At 41.5% G+C, this 24,053-nt stretch overlaps 1 protein-coding gene across 1 annotated transcript in view; it reads right to left on the bottom strand.

Moving 5' to 3' along the window:
* LOC146469081 (dynein axonemal heavy chain 8-like) overlaps window positions 1-24,053 on the bottom strand; it is a 97,273-nt gene that overhangs the window by 23,118 nt on the left and 50,102 nt on the right. Inside the window, exons 39-66 of the mRNA XM_085123717.1 lie at window positions 23,513-23,599; window positions 22,957-23,064; window positions 22,307-22,441; window positions 21,348-21,509; window positions 20,667-20,913; window positions 19,689-19,930; window positions 18,492-18,632; window positions 17,356-17,590; window positions 16,617-16,759; window positions 15,766-15,900; window positions 15,297-15,419; window positions 14,299-14,512; window positions 13,765-13,871; window positions 12,746-13,032; window positions 11,854-11,923; window positions 10,250-10,372; window positions 9,231-9,361; window positions 8,621-8,774; window positions 7,834-7,998; window positions 6,988-7,214; window positions 5,927-6,149; window positions 5,381-5,482; window positions 4,655-4,729; window positions 4,231-4,398; window positions 3,070-3,198; window positions 2,306-2,392; window positions 1,466-1,603; window positions 636-763 (exon numbers count right to left, since the gene is read on the bottom strand). Coding sequence (XP_084979843.1) covers window positions 636-763; window positions 1,466-1,603; window positions 2,306-2,392; window positions 3,070-3,198; window positions 4,231-4,398; window positions 4,655-4,729; window positions 5,381-5,482; window positions 5,927-6,149; window positions 6,988-7,214; window positions 7,834-7,998; window positions 8,621-8,774; window positions 9,231-9,361; window positions 10,250-10,372; window positions 11,854-11,923; window positions 12,746-13,032; window positions 13,765-13,871; window positions 14,299-14,512; window positions 15,297-15,419; window positions 15,766-15,900; window positions 16,617-16,759; window positions 17,356-17,590; window positions 18,492-18,632; window positions 19,689-19,930; window positions 20,667-20,913; window positions 21,348-21,509; window positions 22,307-22,441; window positions 22,957-23,064; window positions 23,513-23,599 — 4,286 coding nt within the window. The remainder of the gene's footprint in view (window positions 1-635; window positions 764-1,465; window positions 1,604-2,305; window positions 2,393-3,069; window positions 3,199-4,230; window positions 4,399-4,654; window positions 4,730-5,380; window positions 5,483-5,926; window positions 6,150-6,987; window positions 7,215-7,833; window positions 7,999-8,620; window positions 8,775-9,230; window positions 9,362-10,249; window positions 10,373-11,853; window positions 11,924-12,745; window positions 13,033-13,764; window positions 13,872-14,298; window positions 14,513-15,296; window positions 15,420-15,765; window positions 15,901-16,616; window positions 16,760-17,355; window positions 17,591-18,491; window positions 18,633-19,688; window positions 19,931-20,666; window positions 20,914-21,347; window positions 21,510-22,306; window positions 22,442-22,956; window positions 23,065-23,512; window positions 23,600-24,053) is intronic.

A 24,053-nucleotide genomic window follows, 5' to 3' on the forward strand; every position in this document is an offset into this window, starting at 1 on the left:
TCCTGGGTAGTTTGTCGTTTGTGTAGAAGTTGAACGAGTTAAAATAATCGCGAAGTAGCACATATAAAGTTATATTTTCAAGTGACATTTTCGTTGGTGTTGCCGTCTTGAATTCGTAAGGTCCCTTATATTGAATACAAGTTCGTAACGGTTTTCAACATTCAACATTCAACATGGCAAGAAAAAAGGCCGTCCACTTGGCCTTCATAATAAGGCCAATTTCTTGGACAAATCATATATTTCACCCGCGCAGTTTTTGGGTACAATATCCCTTTGTCAATATCTGCTTTTCTACTCGTTTCATGTTTTGTCTTGAATTTGATACTACTGCCACTATTGCAGTGCCTTCTGGTTTAAATTTGTACAAGTTGGTGTTAAAGGTTGGAGCTACATCATTAAATTGTCATTGAACTTGTCACAACACATAACATTTATCAGTGAATTTCTCACGTTACTCATCTTCCTTCTGGTTTACTTTCATCACCTCTTCAGGTCATTCAATTTCGCAGCAGGTAACATTTTCCCAGTTTCCCAAACAATTTGTACAGAAATTGCAATGTGTAAAAAGCGTTTATCAAACTTTACAAGACAAGCTGGAATACAAAATGACATTGAATTCTATTTAACTGACCCACCTGCCAATCTGATCCTGGAACTCCTTACTCTGTTGAGTCCACCGAATCTTCTCGCCTCCCAAGCCTGTGATGAGGGCAGATGCAGCCTGCATTTTGTTCTTGCACGATTCAGCATCGTCCAGCAATTCCTACAGCAACGAAAAAGAACTCAGCTACCCTGATCGGACGTCTGGCGCATACATTGTCCAGGATCCACGGTAGGGGAGCAGGGATGGCGCAGTGGTGAGAGCACTTACCTCTCGCATATGTGGCCTGAGTTCGATTCCCGGCATCGGCGTTACATGCGGGTTCTCGGCCTTGCTCCGAGAGGTTTTATTTTAGGTACACCGTTCTTGTCCTTTTCAAAAACCGTATGTGTGAGTTTGCAATTTTCTCAAAGAAATCTAGTTTACATGTGAAAACTCGCACTGGGGCGAGGTTCATAACGGTATGACATTGTGATTTCACACCGTACCGTGTTTACATGACGGGATGAGATTCTCGATCCGTGTTAACATGAAAGGACACTTCATGCCGGCTGACGTGACTGTAACGCCATCTTGGACTGGATGCCAAAGACTACGCATGCGTTACCCGTTCCAGACTCCTGGCAGAGTAATTCCATGCTGGAACGAACAGTCGCACCACGTTTACATGACATCGGAATGAGTTTTCGTACCGGAATGCAAATCTCGCCCCGGTACAGTGACCGGGGTGAACTCGCACCGGTATGAGATTTTGTGCTGGTATCATGTAAACAACTACAGAGCTATTAGAGGGAACCGGTGTGAACCCGTACCGGTATCATGTAAACAACGCTTAAATCCGTACGTGCATGCTACTATCCTCACCTGTTTCTCTTTGACAGCGCTATCGTACATGGCTTGCACCTTGTCCAGTTCTCGCTGTTTTTCATCTAGTTTTTCCTGTGCGCTGTTCAACTCAGCCGCAGCTACCTTCAGTCTTGCTTCCTGAACGACTAGATTGGCCTGCAAGGAAACACCAACTTTACTTTGCGAACTACAATTCTACAGTTTACTGTTTACGCCATCTAACAGTCAGGCAAAGGGGAGCAGGGTTGGCGCAGTGGTGAGAGCACTCACCTCTCACCAATGTGGCCAGGAGTTCGATTCCCGGACTCGGCGTCATATGTGGGTTGAGTTTGTTGTTGATTCTGCTCCTTGCTCCGAGAGGTTTTTTCTCCGGGGACTCCGGTTTCCCTTCTCCTCAAAAACCAATATTTCAAATTCCAATTCGATTCGGAATCTGAGGGCCACAGGTTTGTCAGTCGCAAGTTGGTTGATTGATTGATAATTAGGCATTGGCTTACGATAAGCCTCCTGTATGACTAGATTAAGCTAGACTAGCCACCAGGCTAACTTCGACTTTACTTTATGGATTACAATTCTACAGTTTACTGTTTGCACCAGCTAACAACTCGGCATTGGCTTACGATGAGCCTCCTGTACGACTAAATTGTCCTGCAAGCAAACTTCCTCATTATTTATTGGTTACACTTTTCAATGCCACATTACATTCTGGTATTGGATTCAGATGCTCCGTCTGTGCAACTAGACTGACTTGCAAGCTAAAGCAAAGCAAAAGGAGACCTCGAGGGGACCTCATACACAAACAAATACGTTCCTTTAAGTTGTTATGACAATAATTCGAAGGAAGCAGATGCTGTGTACCTTCAGAGGCAAAACCTCTTTGTTCACGCCGTAGAAAAAGGCCATGGCACACGTCCACGAGCAGAGGCCAGCAACATTGCCACAAACCTGCAAACAACAACAACAACAACTGCAACAACTGTAATAGGTAAGATGCTCTATTTAATAGTTCGTCTACTAAAGTACTTTGTCGTTAACACGCCGCAACGGCAAATTAAGGCGCGGTCGACGCGTACGCGTTTTCGATCGTTTTCACTTGACAAAAGGAGTTTCTTCAAACTGCGTTTTCAAAACGTTGTCTTGCTTTTAATTAATTAATCTATTTATTTTTGTGGTCACAAACTACGTGTACACGAAAGAACGTAAACGAAAGAAAAGAGAAAAGAATGAATGCTCTCTATGGATGTCCAGTTTGATGACGGTTGAACCGTCATCAAACTGGACATCCATAGAGAACTTTAACGTTTTGAAAGAAGTTCAGCGTTTCCGGTTTTTTTCTGAGGATATCGCGCTCGTCTTAATTTGTTCATCTAAATCTGTCGTAAGCAGGTCATAGGTCGCTGGTTCGATCGGCAAACGGTTCATGATATAAGGTTTGTTATGAGCGTGCAAGTTGTATCCTCTAAACCAGATAAGATGGCGTACCTAAAAGATTCAGCTGCGTAAAGGATGGCTTGGCCATCCGGTATCGTACAAATTTAAAACAGATGAAAACGATTTACAGAGGAAGCACACACTTGTCAACGAAAGTTAACTTATTAAGCCATAGTAGCAATATAACTAACCTTCCTGGCTGTTGCTAGGTTGTAATCTTCCATCTCTAAGTACGGTTGAAGTAATTCGACTGTTTCCTCGTTAATAGTATCTTTAGGGAAATTCACAAGGTTTTGAAGAAACCCTCCTTGGCTCATGAGCTATAAGAAAAAAGTTTTTAATTTTTGTTAGAAGAAATAATAATTGTTTTCTAACCGCATATTTATTTGGTAAATACATTTTACGATACGATAAATAACAGTCTTTAGCCTTAAAGTAAGCATTACAGACACAACACAAAACACAAATTAGAAAAAATAGAACACCCGGGCTTTGGACTTTTTTTTTAACTTCGAAACAACGGGATATACTATTCGATTACAATTAAGTCAGAGGCTTGAACTTCCATTTTTCCTAAACATTTTTAATTTATTTCTCTGCTGAGCAGTAAACAATAATTGTGAAAATTAAAATATGTGGTAGAAACTACATAATACAAAGCCACTTTCAGTTTACGTTATGAAACTTAGAAAAGATTCGACAGCTTGTCCGGGAAATGGGTGAAAATACAAATTGAAGTAAATGTTGAAAAGTACCGAAGCAGGCTTGTGCACGGAAAAGAAATGATAGACTGAATTACACCATAATTGCCTATGGTATTTAACTAATTAGTAATAGCTAAAATTTACGTGCTAAAAGGAAAGTTGCTATGTTCGCTTAGAAGAGAACGATCAGTTAGGGAAGTGGTCAAAACTACTATACTGGAACAGGACACACCAAACCCCAAAATAGATGGTGGTCTCTGCCTGCAACCCCCTTCCTCAACCTCAAAAGATGGTGTCTTTGTTGCACAGCCACCCCTCTATCCAGCAGTGAAACATGGCAATGAGATTCAAACCTCACTATTCTTGTTTATCTAGCAATGCTCACTCTTGCTAGCTAAATAATATTTCTGTGTAATCTCAAATTTTAAAACCAATAAAATTTGGTCGGTAATGTTTATGAGATAGGTGGTGTCTTCGAAAGCCCCCCCCCCCCCTCCCCACCCCAGACAAGGTGGGTCCTCTTCGAAAACAAACTTGTTATGACCAGTTCCCTTATTTTCTGGCGACCTCAATTTCAAAGGAGACTGGCGTTGATAACGCGAGCAATGCACCACTCCATACAAGCAATCAAACGAGGAATATCGTTACCTTAAGTGATTCACCCCAGCTTGGTGTGACACATTCTCTCTCTGGATCATACACCACTGAAGAAATCACTCTTCTGAACAGCAGTATTACACAGTCCATGATGCGCATGATTAGATGAGGTGGTTTGGCCAGCTTACGGACCGTAGATATATCAGCGGCTTTGATTGTCTGAAAGAATTGTGCAACACTTAATAAGTTACTAAATAACTTCTGTAATTTAGTATAAGCGTTTTTCCACGAACAATGTGATGTTATTGCCTGAGCTACTAACTCTCCTTTGATTTATAATGAAAAACAAAAAGGCGTTCGAAGCAAGAGTTTCATTTAATTGCAATATTTGGTAAAAGTCATCCTTTATACAGGTGGGCAATCGGCTCGTTTTCTGCCAACCATTCCACCGGATAATAAATTAATTTACACTAACCTGCAGCGCGGCTTCTGCCTCCTCCAAAGCTGGTTTAGCTGCCGACAGTTTCTTCTCTGCAACTGCTTTATCAGCCTTAAAAATGTTAATATATCTTATCGTTACACACAGCAATCAGCAAAAGAATGAATGAAAGTATGAGTGAGTGACTGACTGACTGATTGACTGACGGACTGTCTAACTGACTGACTGACTGACTGACTGACTGACTGGCTGACTGACTGACTGACAAACTGTCTGACTGTCTAACTGACTGACTGACAAACTGACTGACTGTCTAACTGACTGACTGACTTAAACCTCGTGAGTGACTTGGGTCGGTTTGGACTTAGCTAACTTGTCAAGGCAAAACAAAAAAAACTTAAGTTATAACTACCTGTAACTACTTACTTACATACAGTAAACAATCATGCAATAAACTAAATCATACAAAAAACTTGTGATAAAACCTGATTTTCCTTACTCAAGCCGTAAATGGGTTCAATATAGTTAAAGCTCTAACATTGTCCGAGAGTGAGTTCTGAGCTGTAGCGGCTGATAGGACACTAACCTGAGGCCTTGAGTTGTAATGTTAACCATAGGAACAGTAAGTTTATTTATTCCTCTTAAATTTGTTGTGTTAACCCAGAAGAGTGAGTAAATTATTAAAAGGTATTCATATATCTTGTTGTTACACACAGCAATCAACAAATATAGTCGTGAGGCAAGTAAACCAGCAGGACTCACCTCAATTTCATCCACGATAGCTTGGGCTTTGTCCTTAACCTTTTGCACGGAAGCCTTAACTTTCTCGGCGGCCTGTGCGCTCACTGTTACCTCTGCCAGCACCTAAGCAAACAATGTTACTCGATCAAGATCAAGTATTAGTTAAACCAGGATTGCACTGTTAGAAACTAGCCGGAAAGAACTTCTAGCACTTCTTCTGTCGTAATCATGTTAATCAAATTAGGTAACTATATGATTATAAATTTCAACAACAGAGCGGTTTCCAATTGAGTGTCGTAAAACCAAAACCAAAGTAATTACTCTGGCCAATCGCAACAGACGTAAACAATACATGAGCCAATCAGAATTCGAAGCAAATACATGTAACTGGCGCCAAGCGCGGGAAAACGCGTGCGGCGAAAACACGATCGGTTTTGGTTTGGATTTCTAGTATTGGTTGAGAAAGTGGCACGAGTTTTGTTAACCAATTACAGAGCGTAGTAATGCAAAACCAAAGCAAAGACGAAATTACTTTCGACACTCAATCTCAATTCTTAAAATAAAAACCTTGTCAGCCTTGATAGAGGCCACAGCAAGCTCCTTCTCCTTGACTACCAGTTCCTTGGCCAGCTCAGCCACAGACGCACTGGCCTCCACCAGTTTATCCAGTCCAGTGTTCATTCGGTTCGCTAGCTCGCCAATCTGCGATCTCTTCTCTGCGTAGATTGTCTTGTAACCGTCCACGAAAGACAGGTATGATTTGGGGGTTACGTGCGTTTGTCGACGGAACCTGTCAAGTGATATCATACTTGATACAAGGCAATGGTTATGAAGCCTGACAAACTTCTTTGTTATATGTTTTTCTATTGACCGTGAACAAACCACAATAGATTTTGAATTGTGTTGGAGTAACTAACCGATAGAAACGCTCCTGTTAAGATATTCAACTGTAGTGTGAACGTTAAAACAAAGGATTGTGAACGGTCGCGGCCCTTCCAACATAAATCGCAGCACCATCGTTGTCATGCAAGGTTTCATAACCAGTCCCTCGATTAACTATGGTGATATTAGAGACTAAGAAATCACGACGGCAACGCCAACGAAGAACGAAAAATTTACTGTCATGCGCTCACGTTCTCCAGAAAATCTTGAATTTGGTCATTTTCCGCACGTTGTTGTTTGGCCGAATGCGGTGAAAAAATGTACCAAAATTTAACTCACGTGCAGGACCATTGTTTTTCCCAATAAATCTCATTGTTTTGTGTCGTTCTTGTTGTCGTCGCCGTGTTAGCTTCTTTTAAAAACTCGCTAATGGCTCATGAGGAACATTAAACGTGCGTTACATGTAGTCTATAGCCCCATTCACACCAACAAAACAAGTTTAATTAAACCAGGTTTAACAAAATGAAAATTGGTTACAGAAAGCTGAACCATTAGCTTTGACATAGGATTCAAGTAAACTTTAACTTGTGCTTTCATTTGTGCTAAATCTGTAGTCGACGAAAATCCTAAAGGAGCTTTTATGGAGGAAACAATTTTAAACTGTGTTTAACTAAACAGCTTTTAAACGTGTTTAAGCCTTGGTGTGAATGGGGCATATGATTAGACTTTCATTTCTCGGCACTTGCCTTTCAAAATACTCGACGCAGGCCTCAGCCACACCATCATGGAAGGTTCCCATGGTACGCACCACACTGTTCTTAATGCTCGCTGTGCACGTGATGTCGAACTTGGACAAGAAATAATCCGCCACAGCGATCAACGCATCCTTTGGCCAGCGGGTGAACCAGTCCATAGTACAGCCACTGATCAATCCAGGGAACTTTAGGGAACGGTTACGGAATTTTTCCCCAACCTGTGGTCGAGAAAAAATGACAGCAACTTATGGTATCTGGCACTACCAATACTTACACTTTGATGGATCAATACTACCACTCTCTATCAGTTCATACAACAGTAATGGTATCAGAAAAATGCCCCATCATTGGCCATTTACTTGTCATAATAAGTTACCATTGGTAGTCTGGAATGTCAGCCATTACCTACTATTATGTCAAGGAAATGACAATGACTTGTTCGCCAATGATAAGCCATTCGTTTGACACCATTATTATTATATCAACCGATAACGAGTGGTAGTGTCGTCGATCAATCAAAGTGTCCGTGATGTAAAGTGCTGGAAACTGTTGTGAGCCACCTCAAGGCTCGGAGACCTTTTGTGACCTAAACTTCCACGAGTTTTCGTGAAACAAAGTACATGATCTTTCACAAGAAGTCAGGTATAGCTTCCTGTTCACTTCACACTCTTCAGTCATGGCGCGATGTTGTTCAAGTGCTCCGTGAAACAATTGTCCATTGCTCCACCGACTCAGCTACGAGGCCAGGCGGGAGCAAGTCGTGGGTGATTATGGTGCTAATTGCAGCAATGTGAATGTTGTTCGATTATGAACGAACTGCATGGAATAAACACTTACAGGCGAAAAACATAAAACCACGTGTAGATTCTTCCTGGAGCGTGTTATGAAGTAGTTGTACAGGTTGTCGTTGGTTGGTGGTACCCGGGGCATCTCTTTCTTCATGGGTCCAATTAAGCCTTGAGTTATTTCATCCAGTTCATCACGTGCAAACAAGTTCGATACCTAGCGAACAAAAAAGAAATACAGAAAACGCTTTGGCTTCATTCAAAGACCCAATCAATCAGACGTTTGTGAGAAGGGGTTCCTTTTGTGACCGCTGAGTGTATAGATAAACCCATAAAAAAATCGGATTTGTCCTAAGTTACCAAAACATTTGATTCAAATGGCAACTCTTATGCTTTGATTGATTGATTGATTGATTGATTGATTGATTGATTGATTGATTGATTGATTGAACTCTTCCAGAATAGGCATACGAAAATATCTCAAAACGACGATGTAACCCTAGTAGTATCGTTCAGGAACAATCCTTTCCCTTCTTCAATGAAAAACAATGTATGCATACGAGTAGCATGAATGGCTAACGTTTGGTTTGAGTAACTAAAAGGAAAGAGAAGAGATAAGGCCACATTTAACTGAACCAGGCCATGTACGATCTACTCCATGTATCTGAAACGCCAGCAGTATATTAACGGTAATCGTACAGGAGGGTTAGCAGTAAGGGACGGCTGGCGTTTCAGACTATACTCCACGCATTCACTAACAAGAACGCATCCAAGTCTACCAGAAGTGCCATTATCACTACAAGGATTTGACAATGTTCCGAGCACCGGGTTCGCCTTACCTCCCCTGAAGAAAGCACGTTATTAAGGTATTCCAGAAAACTTTCATCCTTAATCTCATTATCGGTGAAAATGAACGTGATGCCTTTCCCTTCAAAGCCCGCCACGCGATACAGAAACTTGAGGTCGTCCATTAGGTTGCTCACATTGTAAGACCTGGAAAAAGAGGAATGTTAGTTTGTGGTTATTCCATGGCCAGAAATTGGTTCATTAGGGCCCAATGGGCCTCCTTCAGACATAATTTGATATTTAAGGCCGTAAATTCATGGTCTTAAAGCGATATTTTGAGATACTGATCTTTTCATAAGTTGCTTCAATAAATGTGTTTAAAGATGCTTGGGTGTACGGATGTGTCCGAGCATACTACTGCGCGTAATGTCAAAACGTAAACCTACGTAATACACCCACTAGTAGCCAAGTCAAAATAGGGTTTGCTCTTTGTCCGGTTGATTGTTTGGTGCACGAATTTATGCCGGGAATCGATAAGATACAGAATTTAATAAAATAATTTAGGTAAATATAAGTCCAAAGCAAATGCACGATTAATTTCTTTTCACGGTAAATCGCACGCTGTTGTAAGCTTTGTAGAGTACAGTGCTAACAATAACTAACCGTGTAAGCGTGATCTGGAAGATGTTGTACCCAGCGATAAAAGAAGCCAGTCTTGTGAGCGACTGTTTCCCTGAACCACCCACTCCAACAAGAAGAGCATTGCCGCAAGGTGTGCGGATAATACGAGAGATCTGAAGAGAGAAACAAGTGGAAATCAATACAAGGTTGAAGCCAATATCTCAAGTTAGTAGGTTACTGTGTGAAAACACTCGACCTCAATCAACTCTCATTTTTCGTAAACAAAATGAGCGGCGGAACGGTGAAACAAATGCACGCTGTTGATTGTTTTAAATGAGCCTTCAGACAACAAACTAAACTCCGCAAATACAAGTTGTCGTTCGTGAACACGGTAACAACAGTTCGCAAACCTGTTGTCAGACGACTGGAGACAAAGGAGGAGGCATTTTTTAGTAATATTAAACAACAAGAATTCTAAAAGGCTTTAAAATACATAATAATGTACCAATTTTTTCCAAATCGAAACTAAATTATCCCTGAAAAATACGTGGTTACCTCCAATTTCCTTTTTGGATTTCAATATCCCTTTCTGAGATCTTCGTTTTCCTCAGAGTCATAAATCACGCAAAATAAGTACTGCCTTTAAACTCAAATTTAAACGACATCTGTGTGTTTTTGGATGATTTTTTGTGTAAAATCATGGATCTGCCAGGTTTCTGGAGTTTGAAAACGCGACTACGCCATTCAAAGTCCGCGTACGATGGCGCCATAAAACAAAGAATCCCACATGCGCGCGCCCTTGAAATCTAGTCCACATTGTGACGTCAAAATCTGATAACAAACATCTCGGCTTGTGGCATAAGGCGACTACGCTAACAGCTTCATTTTAATAGGCCATTTCCGAGTTGGTTTGAACCTCATTGTAAAAGCGAGGCTAAGTGCAAAGATTATTTCTCATTCGTATGCAAACAAAACTAATTTTCATGTGAAAAGCACTTAGCCTCCCTTTCAAAATGAGGTTCACATCATCTCGAAAATGGCCTATTATTTTTTGCAATTACCTTGACCAGATGGATCATAGCATCTTTGAAGAACACAAGATCCAAGTGCGCTCCTCTGACAGTGTCATTGTACATGGACATATATTGACCAAGCTTCTCGTTTAGGAAATCCAGTGTCGGCACCTGTAAGAGAACAGAAACAAAGCAGTTAAAGGACGGTATAAGGGGGCTAGTTTCTAAAGAACTTGTGGTGCTGTGTCGGTGGAACCGAACGCTTTTATCAACACAGTTTATAAAGTAATTTGGTTACCGTAAAGAGACTCCATTCGAGTATTAGCCCTTTGTCAGGGCGCTGATAAAACCAAACATTATATGGAGGACGATGCCTCCTTTTGTTAAGGATGGTGCCTACTATTGTTACTGCGCATACGTTCTGCGCATCTCGTGATACTCGGGTTTCCTATGGGTGGTGCCTACTAATACAGGGATATTTTTGCGCGGTTTAAAACTATTCGGGGAAAGCAGAACTTAGCAAGTGCTTTTGGTATCCAAAAAGAAAATTTGGAGTAACCATGCATTTTTCAGAGATAATAAAGCATCATACAATAAAGAATTGAAAAATTGTCAAGTACTTGTGAATTGTTCGTGGCTAGTCTGACACGGCGTTTCGTCTCGGCCAAGAGACTCTTCAGAGACCTTTAGAATTTGTAGGCAAACTAGTTGAGCATCACGCTCAAAGTCCCGTTCGCAAATTCAAGATTTCATCTTGAATTTCTAAATTTCGAAATTCTAACGGTCTCCGAAGAGTCTCTTGGCCGAGACGAAACGCCGCGTCAGACTAGCCACGAACAATTCACAAGTATTTGACAATTTTTCAATTCTTTATTGTATAAATTTCAACTCGTGTACGTGCGGTTGGGAATCCTTCTGCGATAGAGGGCCAGACTGCTAACATCTTGAATTTGCGAACGGGACTTTGAGCGTGATGCTCAACGAGTTTGCCTACAAATTCTAAAGGTCTCTGAAGAGTCTCTTGGCCGAGACGAAACGCCGCGTCAGACTAGCCACGAAAAATTCACAAGTATTTAATAAAGCATCAATTTGGAAAAAGCGCCATACATTGCTTTGTATTTTGCTGCTTTTTAGAATAATTGTTGCTTAGTTATCTCTAATAAATGCGTGGTTACCCCCAATTTTCTTTTTGGATTTCAATAGCCCTTGCTAAGATCTGCTTTTCCTACATAGCCATTTAACTGAGCAAAAATACTTCGCTATTAGTAGGCACCGTCCTTAGGACGGTTAAGGGGTTTAGTTTCTAAAGAACCTGAGGTGCTGTGTCGGTGGAAACGAATGCCTTTATCAACATAGTTGATAAAGCAGTTTGGTCACTGTAAAGAGACTCCATTCGAGTGTTAGCCCTTTGTCAGAGCGCTGATAAAACAAACATTAGATGGAGGACGATGTCTCCTTTTGTTACTGCGCATACGTTTGGCGCATCTTAGAACGGTCTGAGAAACGTGGATTTCATAACGACGATACCCAATAATGCCTTTCTCCTATAGTCATAACTGAGCAAAAATACCTCTGTATTAAGAGGCATCGTCCTTCATCATGGTCGAAAGTTACATTACTGTAAAGACAGTACATTAAACAAGCTCAATTACTATTTCGTAGATCTTGGGGGCATCCAAATCTGCATCTTCGGGTTCTTCTCCTGTGGGCTCTGGGGCCTCTCTAAAAAAGACAAAATAATGTCACCGTCCACACTCACTACAAACTAAAAATAGGTTCATTTCTCTTTTCATCATCCCACTAAATACATTCGATACTACTGACCCTAAAGTGCAGAAGGTACGTCATATAAGAACCAAGTAAACGACAAAGGGCGCTTTCCACTGATTTGTCAGAACTGTCCTGGCAGACCGATCATTTCGTAAACGGAATGTACCAATTTGAAGGAAAAGTTTTAACCTGGTTCTTCAAATTTCTTCAAAATAGCGCGTACCATTTTCAGAGTGACTGTTTTTCTAGAGTTTGCAGTACCATGCTTTCAAAACGATGCATTCGATTTACAGACTGGCCTGTCTGGCCGGGAAAACAAATGGAAAACACTCTACCTTTGCCTGAAGTCTTCCTGTAACTCTAGCAGTGGTTACAAACAAATAAATCGACTTTGTTTAACGAGGTGATGTTCAATAATCTAACGACTAACAAAGCCTGTGGCCCTCGGGCTCCTGGTCAAATTGAAATGCGGAAATGCTGGTGTTTGAAGAGAGGGGGAAATTGGAGAACTTGGACAGCACAATCTTGAAGAATGGACGAGAATCAACAACAAACTAAAAACGCATATGGCACCGAATCACACCCAGATCACTTAAGTGGGAAGGGAGTGCTATCGCCACTGCGCCCTCCTCCCACCCCCTCAAATTAAGAGCATCAAACCAGTGTCTGGAAGTTCATGGGTCAAGGGGATTGACTTCGTTCGGAGTTTTAAAGTCTCAAACTACAATAATCATTTCAAAATTAACATTTGAGTGAAAGCACCATAGCAATAACCTGAGAAAGTCCACGAAGTAAGGTTCGTCCATCAATTGTTCGACACCATCGTCCCCCATGTGTCCCTCAATCACTTTTGTGACCGCCTTTTCAAACCACTTTCGGTCGGCCTCGTTCGTGAAGCGGTCGGCTATCACTCGGGTGCACTCGTGTTTCCATAGCGCTAGCGCAAGCTTCCTCGTATCGACCTCTTCTCCAGCCACGTTTAGCATGCCTTCCCATATACGGGATAAATCACGCAGGTTGAAGATGTAATGGAACTTAGCAGGCGTCGGTAACATTTTAGCCTAAAATAAATCAGTCAAACAATCAAGATTCTGGTAACAGCAAGTCCACAAATTGAGGATGTTGTCGATGTTGTTATTGTTGTTTTATTTTGCTGTTGTGAAGTGAAAATCCAGGAATAATTTTACTCGGGCCGGTGGCATAACGAGCCTAAACAGTTCCTTGGAGTTAGCTTACGGCCCCACCCCCTCCCCCTCCCCCCCCCCCCCCCGCAAACATTGAATCATACTCTTGCACATATCTCTTTCCATTCTTTGGCATACGTGATCGTTGTTGTTAACCAATTGACTACCACTGCAGAGTATGTTTTCGTTTAGAGTTTCACCACGAAAAACAAAATGAATTTAAAAGTCAATGTATTTAGCGCAGAGCGCTAAATGGGGACACTTTCCAGACCGAATTGGAATTTACTAAGAAGTGTTAGTTTTTCAGGAGAAGGGAAAACCGGAGTACCCGGAGAAAACCTCTCGGAGCAAGGGCGAGAACTAACAACAAACTCAACCCACATATGACGCCGCGTCCGGGAATCGAACCCGGGTCACATTGGTGGGAGGCGAGTGCTCTCACCACTGTGCCATCCCTGCTACCCAAATTGAAGGTTATCTTATGTGCAGACTTCGGAAAATGAATCAGAAAAAGATAAAGCTACTATTCGCCTAGAAAATTGTTTCTACTATCTAACTTGGTATCGACAATGACCATAATAAAATGCTAAAGTGTGGCTTATTTCCTACCTTGGTTTTTTGCCAGAGATCTCTAGTGCAAGCCACAAGTTCAGCTACAGTACTGCAAACTTCATCTGAGAACCGCGCGGAACAGAAGTACCCCGTACCAATGACACCTGTGTTATCAGATCAATTAGAACAGTTTTCAATTGAGTGCGTAAAACCAAAACCAAAGTAATTACTCTGGCCAATCACAGCAGACAAAAACAATGCAATTGACCAATCAGAATTCGAAGCAAATACACGTTAATGGCGCCAAGCGCGGGAAAACGCGTGCGTGCACTACCATTAACAACAACAAAGAGAAAAAAGACATGAAATGCAAAGTTTTAATTTCCTACTTCACTTTCTTTTCTTCATGTTCGTTCAATCTTTAATAGCCAAACTAATTCTTTAGCCTAACACAGCATCCTACTGTGCAACACTCTCGAAAATCTGTGCGTGTTCTCTCGATAAAATCAGTAGACCGTTCAGCGATGATAATGAGCGATGATGATACATAATAAAGAAAATGTAAAATAACGAAGAAGTGACGAAACTCACCAAATATTTTGTCTATAGAGGCATTTGAAGGCAAAGTGCAGTTAAAAATGGAAAACTGACGTTTCAGTCGTTCGGGAATATCATTCCTTCCTCCGCCAGGATGAATCATGGCCGCGATAAATTGAATATCTACAATGTGTGTGAACTCGCCAGGTTTCTCCAGATTGTAAAAGCCTTTCTGTTCCATTACCTGACGAACAATCTCGTTTGTTACCTGAAATTGGAGTAAAGTAAGACTCAAGTGGGCATAATGTGTCATCTTTATCCTATGTGAAGATGCGGCAGCACGTAGAGGAGACTGCACTTGGGTTGTGTTCAACTTCAGGTTAAAGTTTTTTGACAATGACCCCTACTCTCTTCCAACTGAGAGTTATTTCTTTAACTTCCCTAACTAGTTTATATGAGAAGGTGTAGACGACAAGGCCAACGGTTTAACGTCAATGCCCAGTGACGTGATAACCTGAATTGAGACAGGGCGTTGAGCACAGTCAGCATGGCTGGTGGTCAGGCCTGGGCTTGAGCCCACGATCTCCCGTTCGGCAGTCTTGACCAACTGAACTAACAGTGCAGTAATCTCATACCCAGAGTCCTCAGGCTTTTTGGCCAGCGGTTGGTCGCCAGGAGAGACTCTGGAGAATTCGAAAAATTTTTTTGATTTCCTACCCGTAAACGGTTTGCATTGTTTTACCGCAGAAATCCTGCGGTAATAAAATTCCAGTACCCCAGAGTCTCTCCTGGCGACCAACCGCAGACCAAAGTGCCTGAGGACTCTGGGTATGAGATTGACAGTGCGCCGCTTAGAAATGTTCCATGAGAAGCGTTTAAGTTTTCATTTTCTTCGCGCTAAGATGCAATCGATGGTATTAAAAAATACTTACGATATCACGATTAGAAGAACGATGGGAAGAGTTTGGCACGCTGGCTTACAGCCGGTAGCGATGGTTTTAAGTAGTAATAGCTAATTTCATAAAATCAGTCAACTCATATACTGAACTAACCTGGTCGCCCCATTCGTTGATGATTGGCATGTTGACGTCATCAATGAAGCAGGTCATCTTACGGCCGGCAGGAGGCCCGTACGTGGTACCCACGCGTTTGTCCACGTAGCTCTCAATAGTCCGCTGTTGGGGAAACAAAAAGTAGTTTCATTGGACGGCATGGTACTCCGTTATTTATGGTGTACCTCACCCGTATTGTTAAACTACGAGAGGTCTCTTATTTTCTTGGGGATCGAAGAACAAGCACAACATGCGAGCGCTAATGAAGATATATTGCCGCGCTGCGTTTCCTCGCGGGAGGCGATTTTCGCGCGCGCGCGCGCGCGTGTTTCACTCGCCTTACTATACTGTGCTGCAGGGTACTTGCTTTAAGCTTCAACTTAGGCAGACACAATGTCGATGGGAAGGAGAGTTTCAGAAACAACATAGTGTTTAATGAGTAAAACACTGCTGGGCAGTTCCTGCTCACCTGGAATAATAACGGCGTGGTAGCTGAAGAGAAGTTCACACTCTTGCTCATGTGTAATTCAGGGTTGTACTTGGCAAGGTATCCTTTGATCATCACTGTTTTAGCTGTGCCCTGTTCTCCAATAAGTAGCACCGCCTATCAAAACAAATACAATAAAATATTGAACACCTGGGTAAGCATAATGAACTCACTGGCATCAGAACTACACGGCAACACAATCTAAAAAGATTGACGTATAAACCCTCGTAGTCACGTTCTTTTGCTTTCACAGTATAGAAAAAAAAAAAAAACTTGCCCGACATAACCATAGGACACTGACGTGTTCAAAAACTGTCAGCACCACGAAATCTTGATGGTGGGTTCCTATATTCTTTTATTAACTGTACCGGCCTCCATTTCAGCTTTTATAATTTCAGTTGTACTATGTGTTTCCTCTCACGCGAAGTATCCACGATTAGTTTAATCAGTTAATCGAAATTAGTGTTTTACTTATCCTTGACATCAGGACTGTGCCTTCTGCACATACGTTCTGCGCATCTCGGGATGGTCGGAGAAAGTCTAATTTCTCAAGGACGGTGCCTACTAATTCAAAGATATTTTTGCGCGTTTTAACTTCGCGAGAAAAAAAGATCTTAGTAAGGGCTATTAAGATCCAAAACGGAAATGGAGAGTAACCACGCATTTTTCAGAGATAATTAACCTCAAGTTGGAAGATGTGCTCTCCCGCATAGCCACAGACTGCGCGAAAATACCTCTGCATTAGTGGACACAGTCCTTAATTATAGCTAAAGAAAGGCACAAGTGCTTAATCCTGAGACCGTTAATTTTATATACTGAAAGAAGGAACTAACCTTGCTCTGTTTAGCAATGGTCTCCATAAGAAAGCTGGTCCTGACATTGTCGACATTTGGTACCAGGATGGAGGAATACTCTGGTTTGTAGTCTGACGGGTAGATGTATTCCTGGACTCGGTTCAGCCAGTGTTCCCAGTTACCTGACATCACAATACAAAAATTGAACAGCTTAACAGTGCACATCCAGGCTTACTACGCTTCGTGCCCTACTTTTGCAGTTACAGTGTATTCTAAACGTTTCTTATTACTCTTTTTACAAGCAAGTTATTAACACAACTTCATAACGTCATATAAAAATCATGAAATCCAAGAACACGTTGGGAACACGTGACGTCTGAACACGTTACGTGTGTCTGGGACACGCGTCTGAACACGTGTCTGGAAACACGTGACGTCTGATACACGTGACGTCTGATTTTTTATGCCTCGTGACGTCGACAAGCAGCTATACGTCAAGGAGGCTCGAAGAGATTTTAACTGCGCGCGCGCGTAATTCTACACACGCTATAGTTAGGGTGCACGCTTCGTGAAAAAGGTACACGAAACATTTGCTTTTTGTGCGATCAATCATCGAGTTTTTGGATACACACAACATTCCGTGTGTTAGTTCAAATAGAAAAGTTTGGTTGAAAGTTATGTGGTAGAAATTTCTATTATTCAGGAAGTAGCTAATATAATTTTGTGTCAAAGTGTGATAGAAATAAAGAACTTCGGTAGTGTAACAGTTTGTACTAACCACTGTTATCTACGACAAACTCAAAGATGGTATCCTGACTGCCTTGTTCTATATCAGGTAAGGGAAGCTGGCCGTGCTTTACAAGAAACTCTTCCATCTTGGCGCGATCATCCAGTTCAAGTAGAGCACCCACGCCCCACATTAGAGCGAACACAAACAGACGGCTCAGATGATTGGCGCTAAGGACACCGTGTTCTTCTTTACTTGGAATAAGACCTTCCAGGAGGTCAATACACTGTAGAGGAAAACTTGCTGTGTCAGTTATAATTGTGCTATATATTGGTAACTGTGCAGAATTTGTGCTCATAAATGGACACCCACCAGTTAGCTTGTCACCTTAGCTAGATAAAGGAGCAGTGTCACCTATTTGTAAACATATTTGTATCTTTGTTAATAACCCAACTAGTACACAGAAATTAGGTTTAATTAACTTTGGCTGAGGATGGCCAAGATTGAAATGGATTGCAACTTGAAAAATTGGCTTATTTTTTCAAGTTCGACCCTTGTATTTTGGAGTAATCGCTAAAAATAATGATTATAGGTTGTTCTTCCCAGACGAGATCACTTCATAATTTATTCTCTTCTCCGTGTTCTGAGAGCAATTTGACGTTAGAGAAAATATGTATTTCAAATATGTGAGCAGTTTAGACCAAAACACAAAGAAATCTTCCCGACAGTTCCCCTTTAAAGCGTAGCTCCAACATTACAAAGTCATGTGATATACTGAGTCCACGCGTTATCTGTCAACATGAGAAACTTACAGCGCAAAATAGGCTGCGAGTAGTCTCTGGTTTGCTCGAGAATCCGCGGGAAGAGCGCAAGATATTCGAGGGACGAGTCGCGCGCGCGAACGGCAAAGACGTGACTCAACCCCCCCCCCCCCCCCCCCAAATATCGTGCTCGTTCAGTTTTTGCGTTCTCCCCCGCGGATTCTCGATCAAAAGAGAGACTGCACGTAGCCTAAGCGCAAAAAAGCTTGCGCACTTGAGCTAAATTTATTTCGATGGCTTGCCAAAAGATGGGAACGGTGTTTAAAATTTAAGTTTTTTTAGAAACAGGACAGCATTAACCAGTTTGACTGGTTTTTTTTTCTTTTTCTGTACACCAAAGCTCAGAGTTAATGATAGTTTACAGACCTGTGTGATGACATTGCACTCCAGCACCTCCATCTTTGGAGTAAGGTTCTGTTTGACGTAAGTGTAGACATCATCAAACACGCTTTCAAACAACTGGTCCAACACATCATGCTCCTGAGGTTCTCGCTTATTCAGCCATGCCTGTCAACACAACAACGACAACAAAAAAAACCGTTTTGCCTTAAGTTTGGGACGTAACGATGAAGATGAATTGAAGAGTTTGGTGCATAACTATCTGACCTATAAGTGCTCTTTACATCGCTTTTGGTTGTTTTGCCTGTGGACTTCATTAGGCCATTTCCGAGTTGGTTTCAACCTCATTATCAAGCAAGGCTAAGTGCACAGTTTTTGTTATGAAAATGAATTAGTTTTCATTTATATGCAAACAAAACTAATTTTCATCGGAAAAGGACTGCACTTAGCATCGTTTTCATAATGAAGTTCACAGCAACTCGGAAATGGCCTACTCCGTCAGGAAACGTTACCCCAATGTTTTATATGTTGTTTCACGCTTCGTTTGCAATAACAAGGCAATATTTCCGTTTTTATCACAAAACGAAGCGCAAAGCAGCGGATAAAACATTGGAGAAACGTTTCCTGAAGAAATCGAAGACCACATGCGAAAACTCCGGTGAATCTGACCTAAAACCTGGTTATGCACCGAACCCTTCAATTACGACTTGGAAATATTGGGTCACCGATAGCCGCGTCACGGTCATAGCAGTTGTATACGAGAAGATTTATCTACTAATCTTTGACGATTTGTGACGTCTATCCGACGGCGCCTGTTCGAAACCAGCAGACCACGAACGAGGAGGAACAATTTGTCAGCTAACCCAACAATTTTAGACAACCAAAGTGATTTTTACTGGTCCTCTTAAAGAGACAATCTTCCCATATAGATGATCATGGGAAGACAGAGTTTAGTTCTACTAGTTATGCGTCTGCTGGTCTCTAAAAAGGCGGACACAAGATGAATTGTATGTCGAGATAAACTATCGGCTATATTAAAAGATGAACATATATACGAACATATAATTGTCACTGAAAAGCCCTTTTCAGGGAGTGTCATTAAAGTTTGTATCGTATTGTATTGTATTGTATTGTATTGTATTGTATTGTATTGTATTAATTTTGGTTTGATCCATCTTGGTCTGTTACTCACTAGCAGATCAGGTTTTTCACTGATTTTAGTACCTTGACTATTGGTCTCCAGTCCATGACAGATGAACTCATATACACCATCCCGTTACGTGACACGGTGGCAGGAGAAGCGTTATCGATGTTGTGCGGTTCAAACACCACCTTGCACTGTGGGGACATAGGAATGCGGTCACCGTTGGCTAAAGTAAGTGTCTTGTTATCGTCTAACACACTGTTCAGATTCTCGATCCATATGGCGTCTACAGGTCCGTCAAGAACGATCCAGATGTGCTCTCCTACAACAAGAGATAATGGTGAATTCAAACAGTAATAGAGATCATGTTGGATAAGGATTACTGACGAAGGAAACAACACGATCGCATCCAACCAATGTGGGCCTTGCAGTTTTAGTTGATCAAAAGTTCTTTTGAGAGTCCAGTACGCTAAGTACTGCATGACAGCGTCTCCGCACAAGTTCGATCAGGATTTATGGCCAAATCAATCAGCCAGCCAGCCAGCCAGCAAGTCAGCCAGTCAGTCAGTCAGCCATGCAGCCAGCCATTCAGCCATTCAGTCAGTCAGTCAGTCAGTCAGTCAGTCAGTCAGTCAGTCAGTCAATCAATCAATTAAATTTTATTCACCGCACGAAACACAATACAAAATGAAAAATAATTACACTCACATGGTGAGGAGGGCTAAAAAGAAACAATGAAACAATGGGGTCCTCAACGCACTTAAGGGTTATTCGCGTTGCAGTTTCACCTCTTTGGACAACATTTTTCAACGAAAGCAACGGCCAGACATGTTTGCAAACGTCAAGCGCTTAATCAATAACAAAAAGGCTGTCTCAGCTTTTATGACATCTAGGAATTCTTTCGATGAAATAAGACGACATGCTTGAAAAGACATCCAACTGCTTGTGCGATCAGTACAATTTGCACGGATGGTGGGGACAGTTAATCTGTGGGCGATTAAAATTTAACCAAGGTATTTTAACGATTTAATAGTCACTCTAGCTAGCTAACCACCAACCTTTCTTTGCCTTGAGCGTTTTTCGCCAGAGTGTGGAGAAAATCCCATCCGTCCAGTCATTAGTGGCCACATCAAGGCGGCCAAACATCTGGGGCGCAGTAATGGCCTTGGGGTTCATGCGCATCTCTCGATGGGGAGCACCGCAGTCTCCCATGGCCTTCATAAGTATATTAATACAAACTGTCTTGCCGGCTCCGCTGGGCCCCAAGGTCATCATGCCATGGCGGACACGCTGAGTCTCGTACAACTGCAATGAATAAGGGAACGTGTATAAAAGATTATCCGAACAATTAAACGGTACCTAAGAAATGGTAGATATGGCATCTCTTGACATCGTTAAACTACTGACGAGAGGCCGAAATTGTTCGACCATTATCTTTTGAAAAAGATATTCAAAGACTAAGGCGAGGAGAATTGGACGTTTGTAGTCAATGTCGATCTTTTTCGCGGATTGCCGAAAACTCCTGTTTTCGATTATTTTCTGACAACTTCTGACGATTACCGCAAAAAGGAAATTTTAGTGCTCCGGTCGAAAACGTTTGAGCCTCGTTTTTTTATATTTTCTCGATTTATTTAAAACAACCGAGGTAAGTCTTCACTTTAGAGCAAATAAGCCGACATAGATCCTCAAAGGGAATAACAGGTTAGAGGGAACGCATTTCTAAAATTGCGTTTAATAACCTGAATCAGTTTCAGTATCCACGGAGGATGAAAGATAAGTCCAGCCTCTTCCACTCGCTGTTGTATCATGGACTCCAGTTCAGGGTAACCAGCCTTGTCCAGGACAATTCCGGGAAACAAGTCGTTGATCAAGCTCAGGAAGAGTGGTTCATCCTCGTCGACCTAAGAAATGACAAAAATGAAGGTAAAACTGTGGAACGTAACGACCGCCTCCTTTTCAAGGAATATGGTCAAAACTGGATGATGTGTTTGACCAAATGAAACGGCGATGAATGCTGCCATAGAAACAGGTACACACGTTCCACTCCTGGTTTGAAATGCAAAATCATGCATTAGCTCGAAAGGTTAATGTTTAACTTTATGTATAAGAGAGCAACTATGAGTGATCATATCTCCATGTAATTTGCGCGATAGAAGTTATAAATATTACCGTTGTTATTAAGAGTATTAAGTTAAGCGCTGTTTCCACTAGTAAGACAAGATAAGAACTTTTACTTTAGTTTCAAGGGTACTAACCTTAGTGCAAATCTTCAAAAACACATTAATAATTCATAAGCCCATTGACCTATCAAATTGTCGATAATACATCACGTGCAGTGACTTAATATCGTTAAACTTCCTCCTTATTACTATGCGGTGTTTTATCAGCTGACAAAATCACTCACCATTAGTATGCGGTGTTTTTCTCGTATGCTAATTTCCAACGTTCACAAAAGCATAATTGTTATGAACTCTATTGACACACTCTTTTCCAGGAATGTTTTCGAAGCCGTTCAAAAACCTCCCAGGACGTGTTTTATCGGGTCTAAGACCACTCGGCTGTGCCTCGTGGTTTTAAACCCGATAAAACACTCCTGCTGGTTTTTCAAACATTACATAAAATACAAAAAAAACATTTAAGAAATTATAGCACACATTCCAAGTGACGTTTTTGCTCTTGAGTTCAGTTTCTTTCTTACCAGTTTGGAGAGGTTCATGTCTCTTAGCACTCTCATTACAGTGGTACTCTCGCTGTCCTGTGGATTGGCTCGTTTAGCTGCACCCAAAGTACGCAACACTGACAGGATATTCCTCAGACCAAAGTCATAATGAACCTAAGTGAATCAAAACAATGAACCTTGAAAGGTCATTAACCCAAAACCCCTGATATCAAAAAACAAATTTTCGATCCAGATAAATTCCTAAGAGATTAAAGGTCTTCAATGGAATTGTTTTTTCACGATTTCTTAAGGTATTTTTTACTAATGACTTTGGAAAACTTAGTTGGTTTTGCGTTAATTGAGATCTGGAAGCATTGCATTACAAGAGAACTACAAAATGCTCCGCCTAAGCAATCAGCTAACTTGTTTCTGAAGTCAATCATGTGTAACATTTTACGCGAGGTCTGGTTACTGAACCCATACCCAATCCCCAGGGGTGGGGGGAAAAGTGCGCAAGAAAGCTCGCGCAGGGGAGCAAGCAGTGCGTGGCTTGGATCTCCTCCTCCTTAACTCCCCCCTCCCCTTCAATTTTCCTTCCATCCTCTCCTCCACATCATTTGCAGCAGTGCTGGTAAATTATTTGGTGTTGCGTTTTCGACAGGAATAAGAAAATACAGTTCAATACTGACCTGTTTACTAAGCTGTTCCTCGCACAGTTTGTATAGTGTAAAGAACTTCTGAGCAAGAATCACGTTCTCTATGAAACCACAGCTAGCGAGTTTGACTCGCATGATGATCTGCAGCATAAAACACAAGATAAAGATCAAACTGTACTATTCTTTTAGAAAAGGTAACTTTATGAAAATGATGTATTATTCAGTGAATGACACAGGCATAATCGGAAAAAGGAATCCGAGTGCTCCTATCAGGAGTCGAACCTAAGACCTTCAGATTACTAGTTCGGATGCTCTACCACTAAGCTACAGGAGACTCGTGGGAGCTAAGGCCATTAAACTAGGTTCATGGGACAAACATCCTGCATACTGCTTGGATTGGAATGTCAATGTGTGGCATATGAGCAACGGAAATAATGTGATAAAATATGTTAAGCCTGGTGAATAGGTAACTTTATGTAGTTGAGACTCGAGGGCGGAAAATGATTCATTCATTTTCCTTTGCCAGTTTTCCTTTTTTAACCCTCTAATTTCCCGAGAACGACAACGATAACGTAAGTGAACGTGATACCTGTCTGTCGGGAACCATCATAGCCACCGTGCGAAACTGAACTTTAAGATTCTCTGGCAATTCCTGGCGGCCTGCATACCCTGGGTTCTAGAAAAAAAAATAAAGTATCCAGTAAACAAACTGTCCATTCAATTTATACGGGCATGGGAAGACAAAGGAAACATTAGAGAGATTAATGCAGAGATTAATGCCGCAAACGGCAAACGACTGAAATGAGCACGTGACCATGATTATCCTTCATTTGTCGCTCACTGTTTTCAGTTTCTCAGACAGATTGAAAAGTTTTGCATTAGCATCAAAGGCTAGAATTGTTTTGCACTATTCTCATCTATGTACTCATTTTTTTTTTCAAGAAAACAAAAACATGAATCTCACGTTTGCCGTTACGCGTAAACGCGATTGTAAATCTCTATATTAACAATGACGTTAACGATAAACGGCAGACGGCAGAAAGGACCACACGGCCAAGTTTATCCTTCATTTGCCGCTCGCTGTTTTCACTTCATATGTGACACACACACACACACGTCTTGAATATTGC

Source organism: Pavona decussata, unplaced genomic scaffold (genome assembly GCF_977016875.1).
Source record: "Pavona decussata unplaced genomic scaffold, jaPavDecu1.1 SCAFFOLD_127, whole genome shotgun sequence".
NCBI lineage: Eukaryota > Metazoa > Cnidaria > Anthozoa > Scleractinia > Agariciidae > Pavona > Pavona decussata.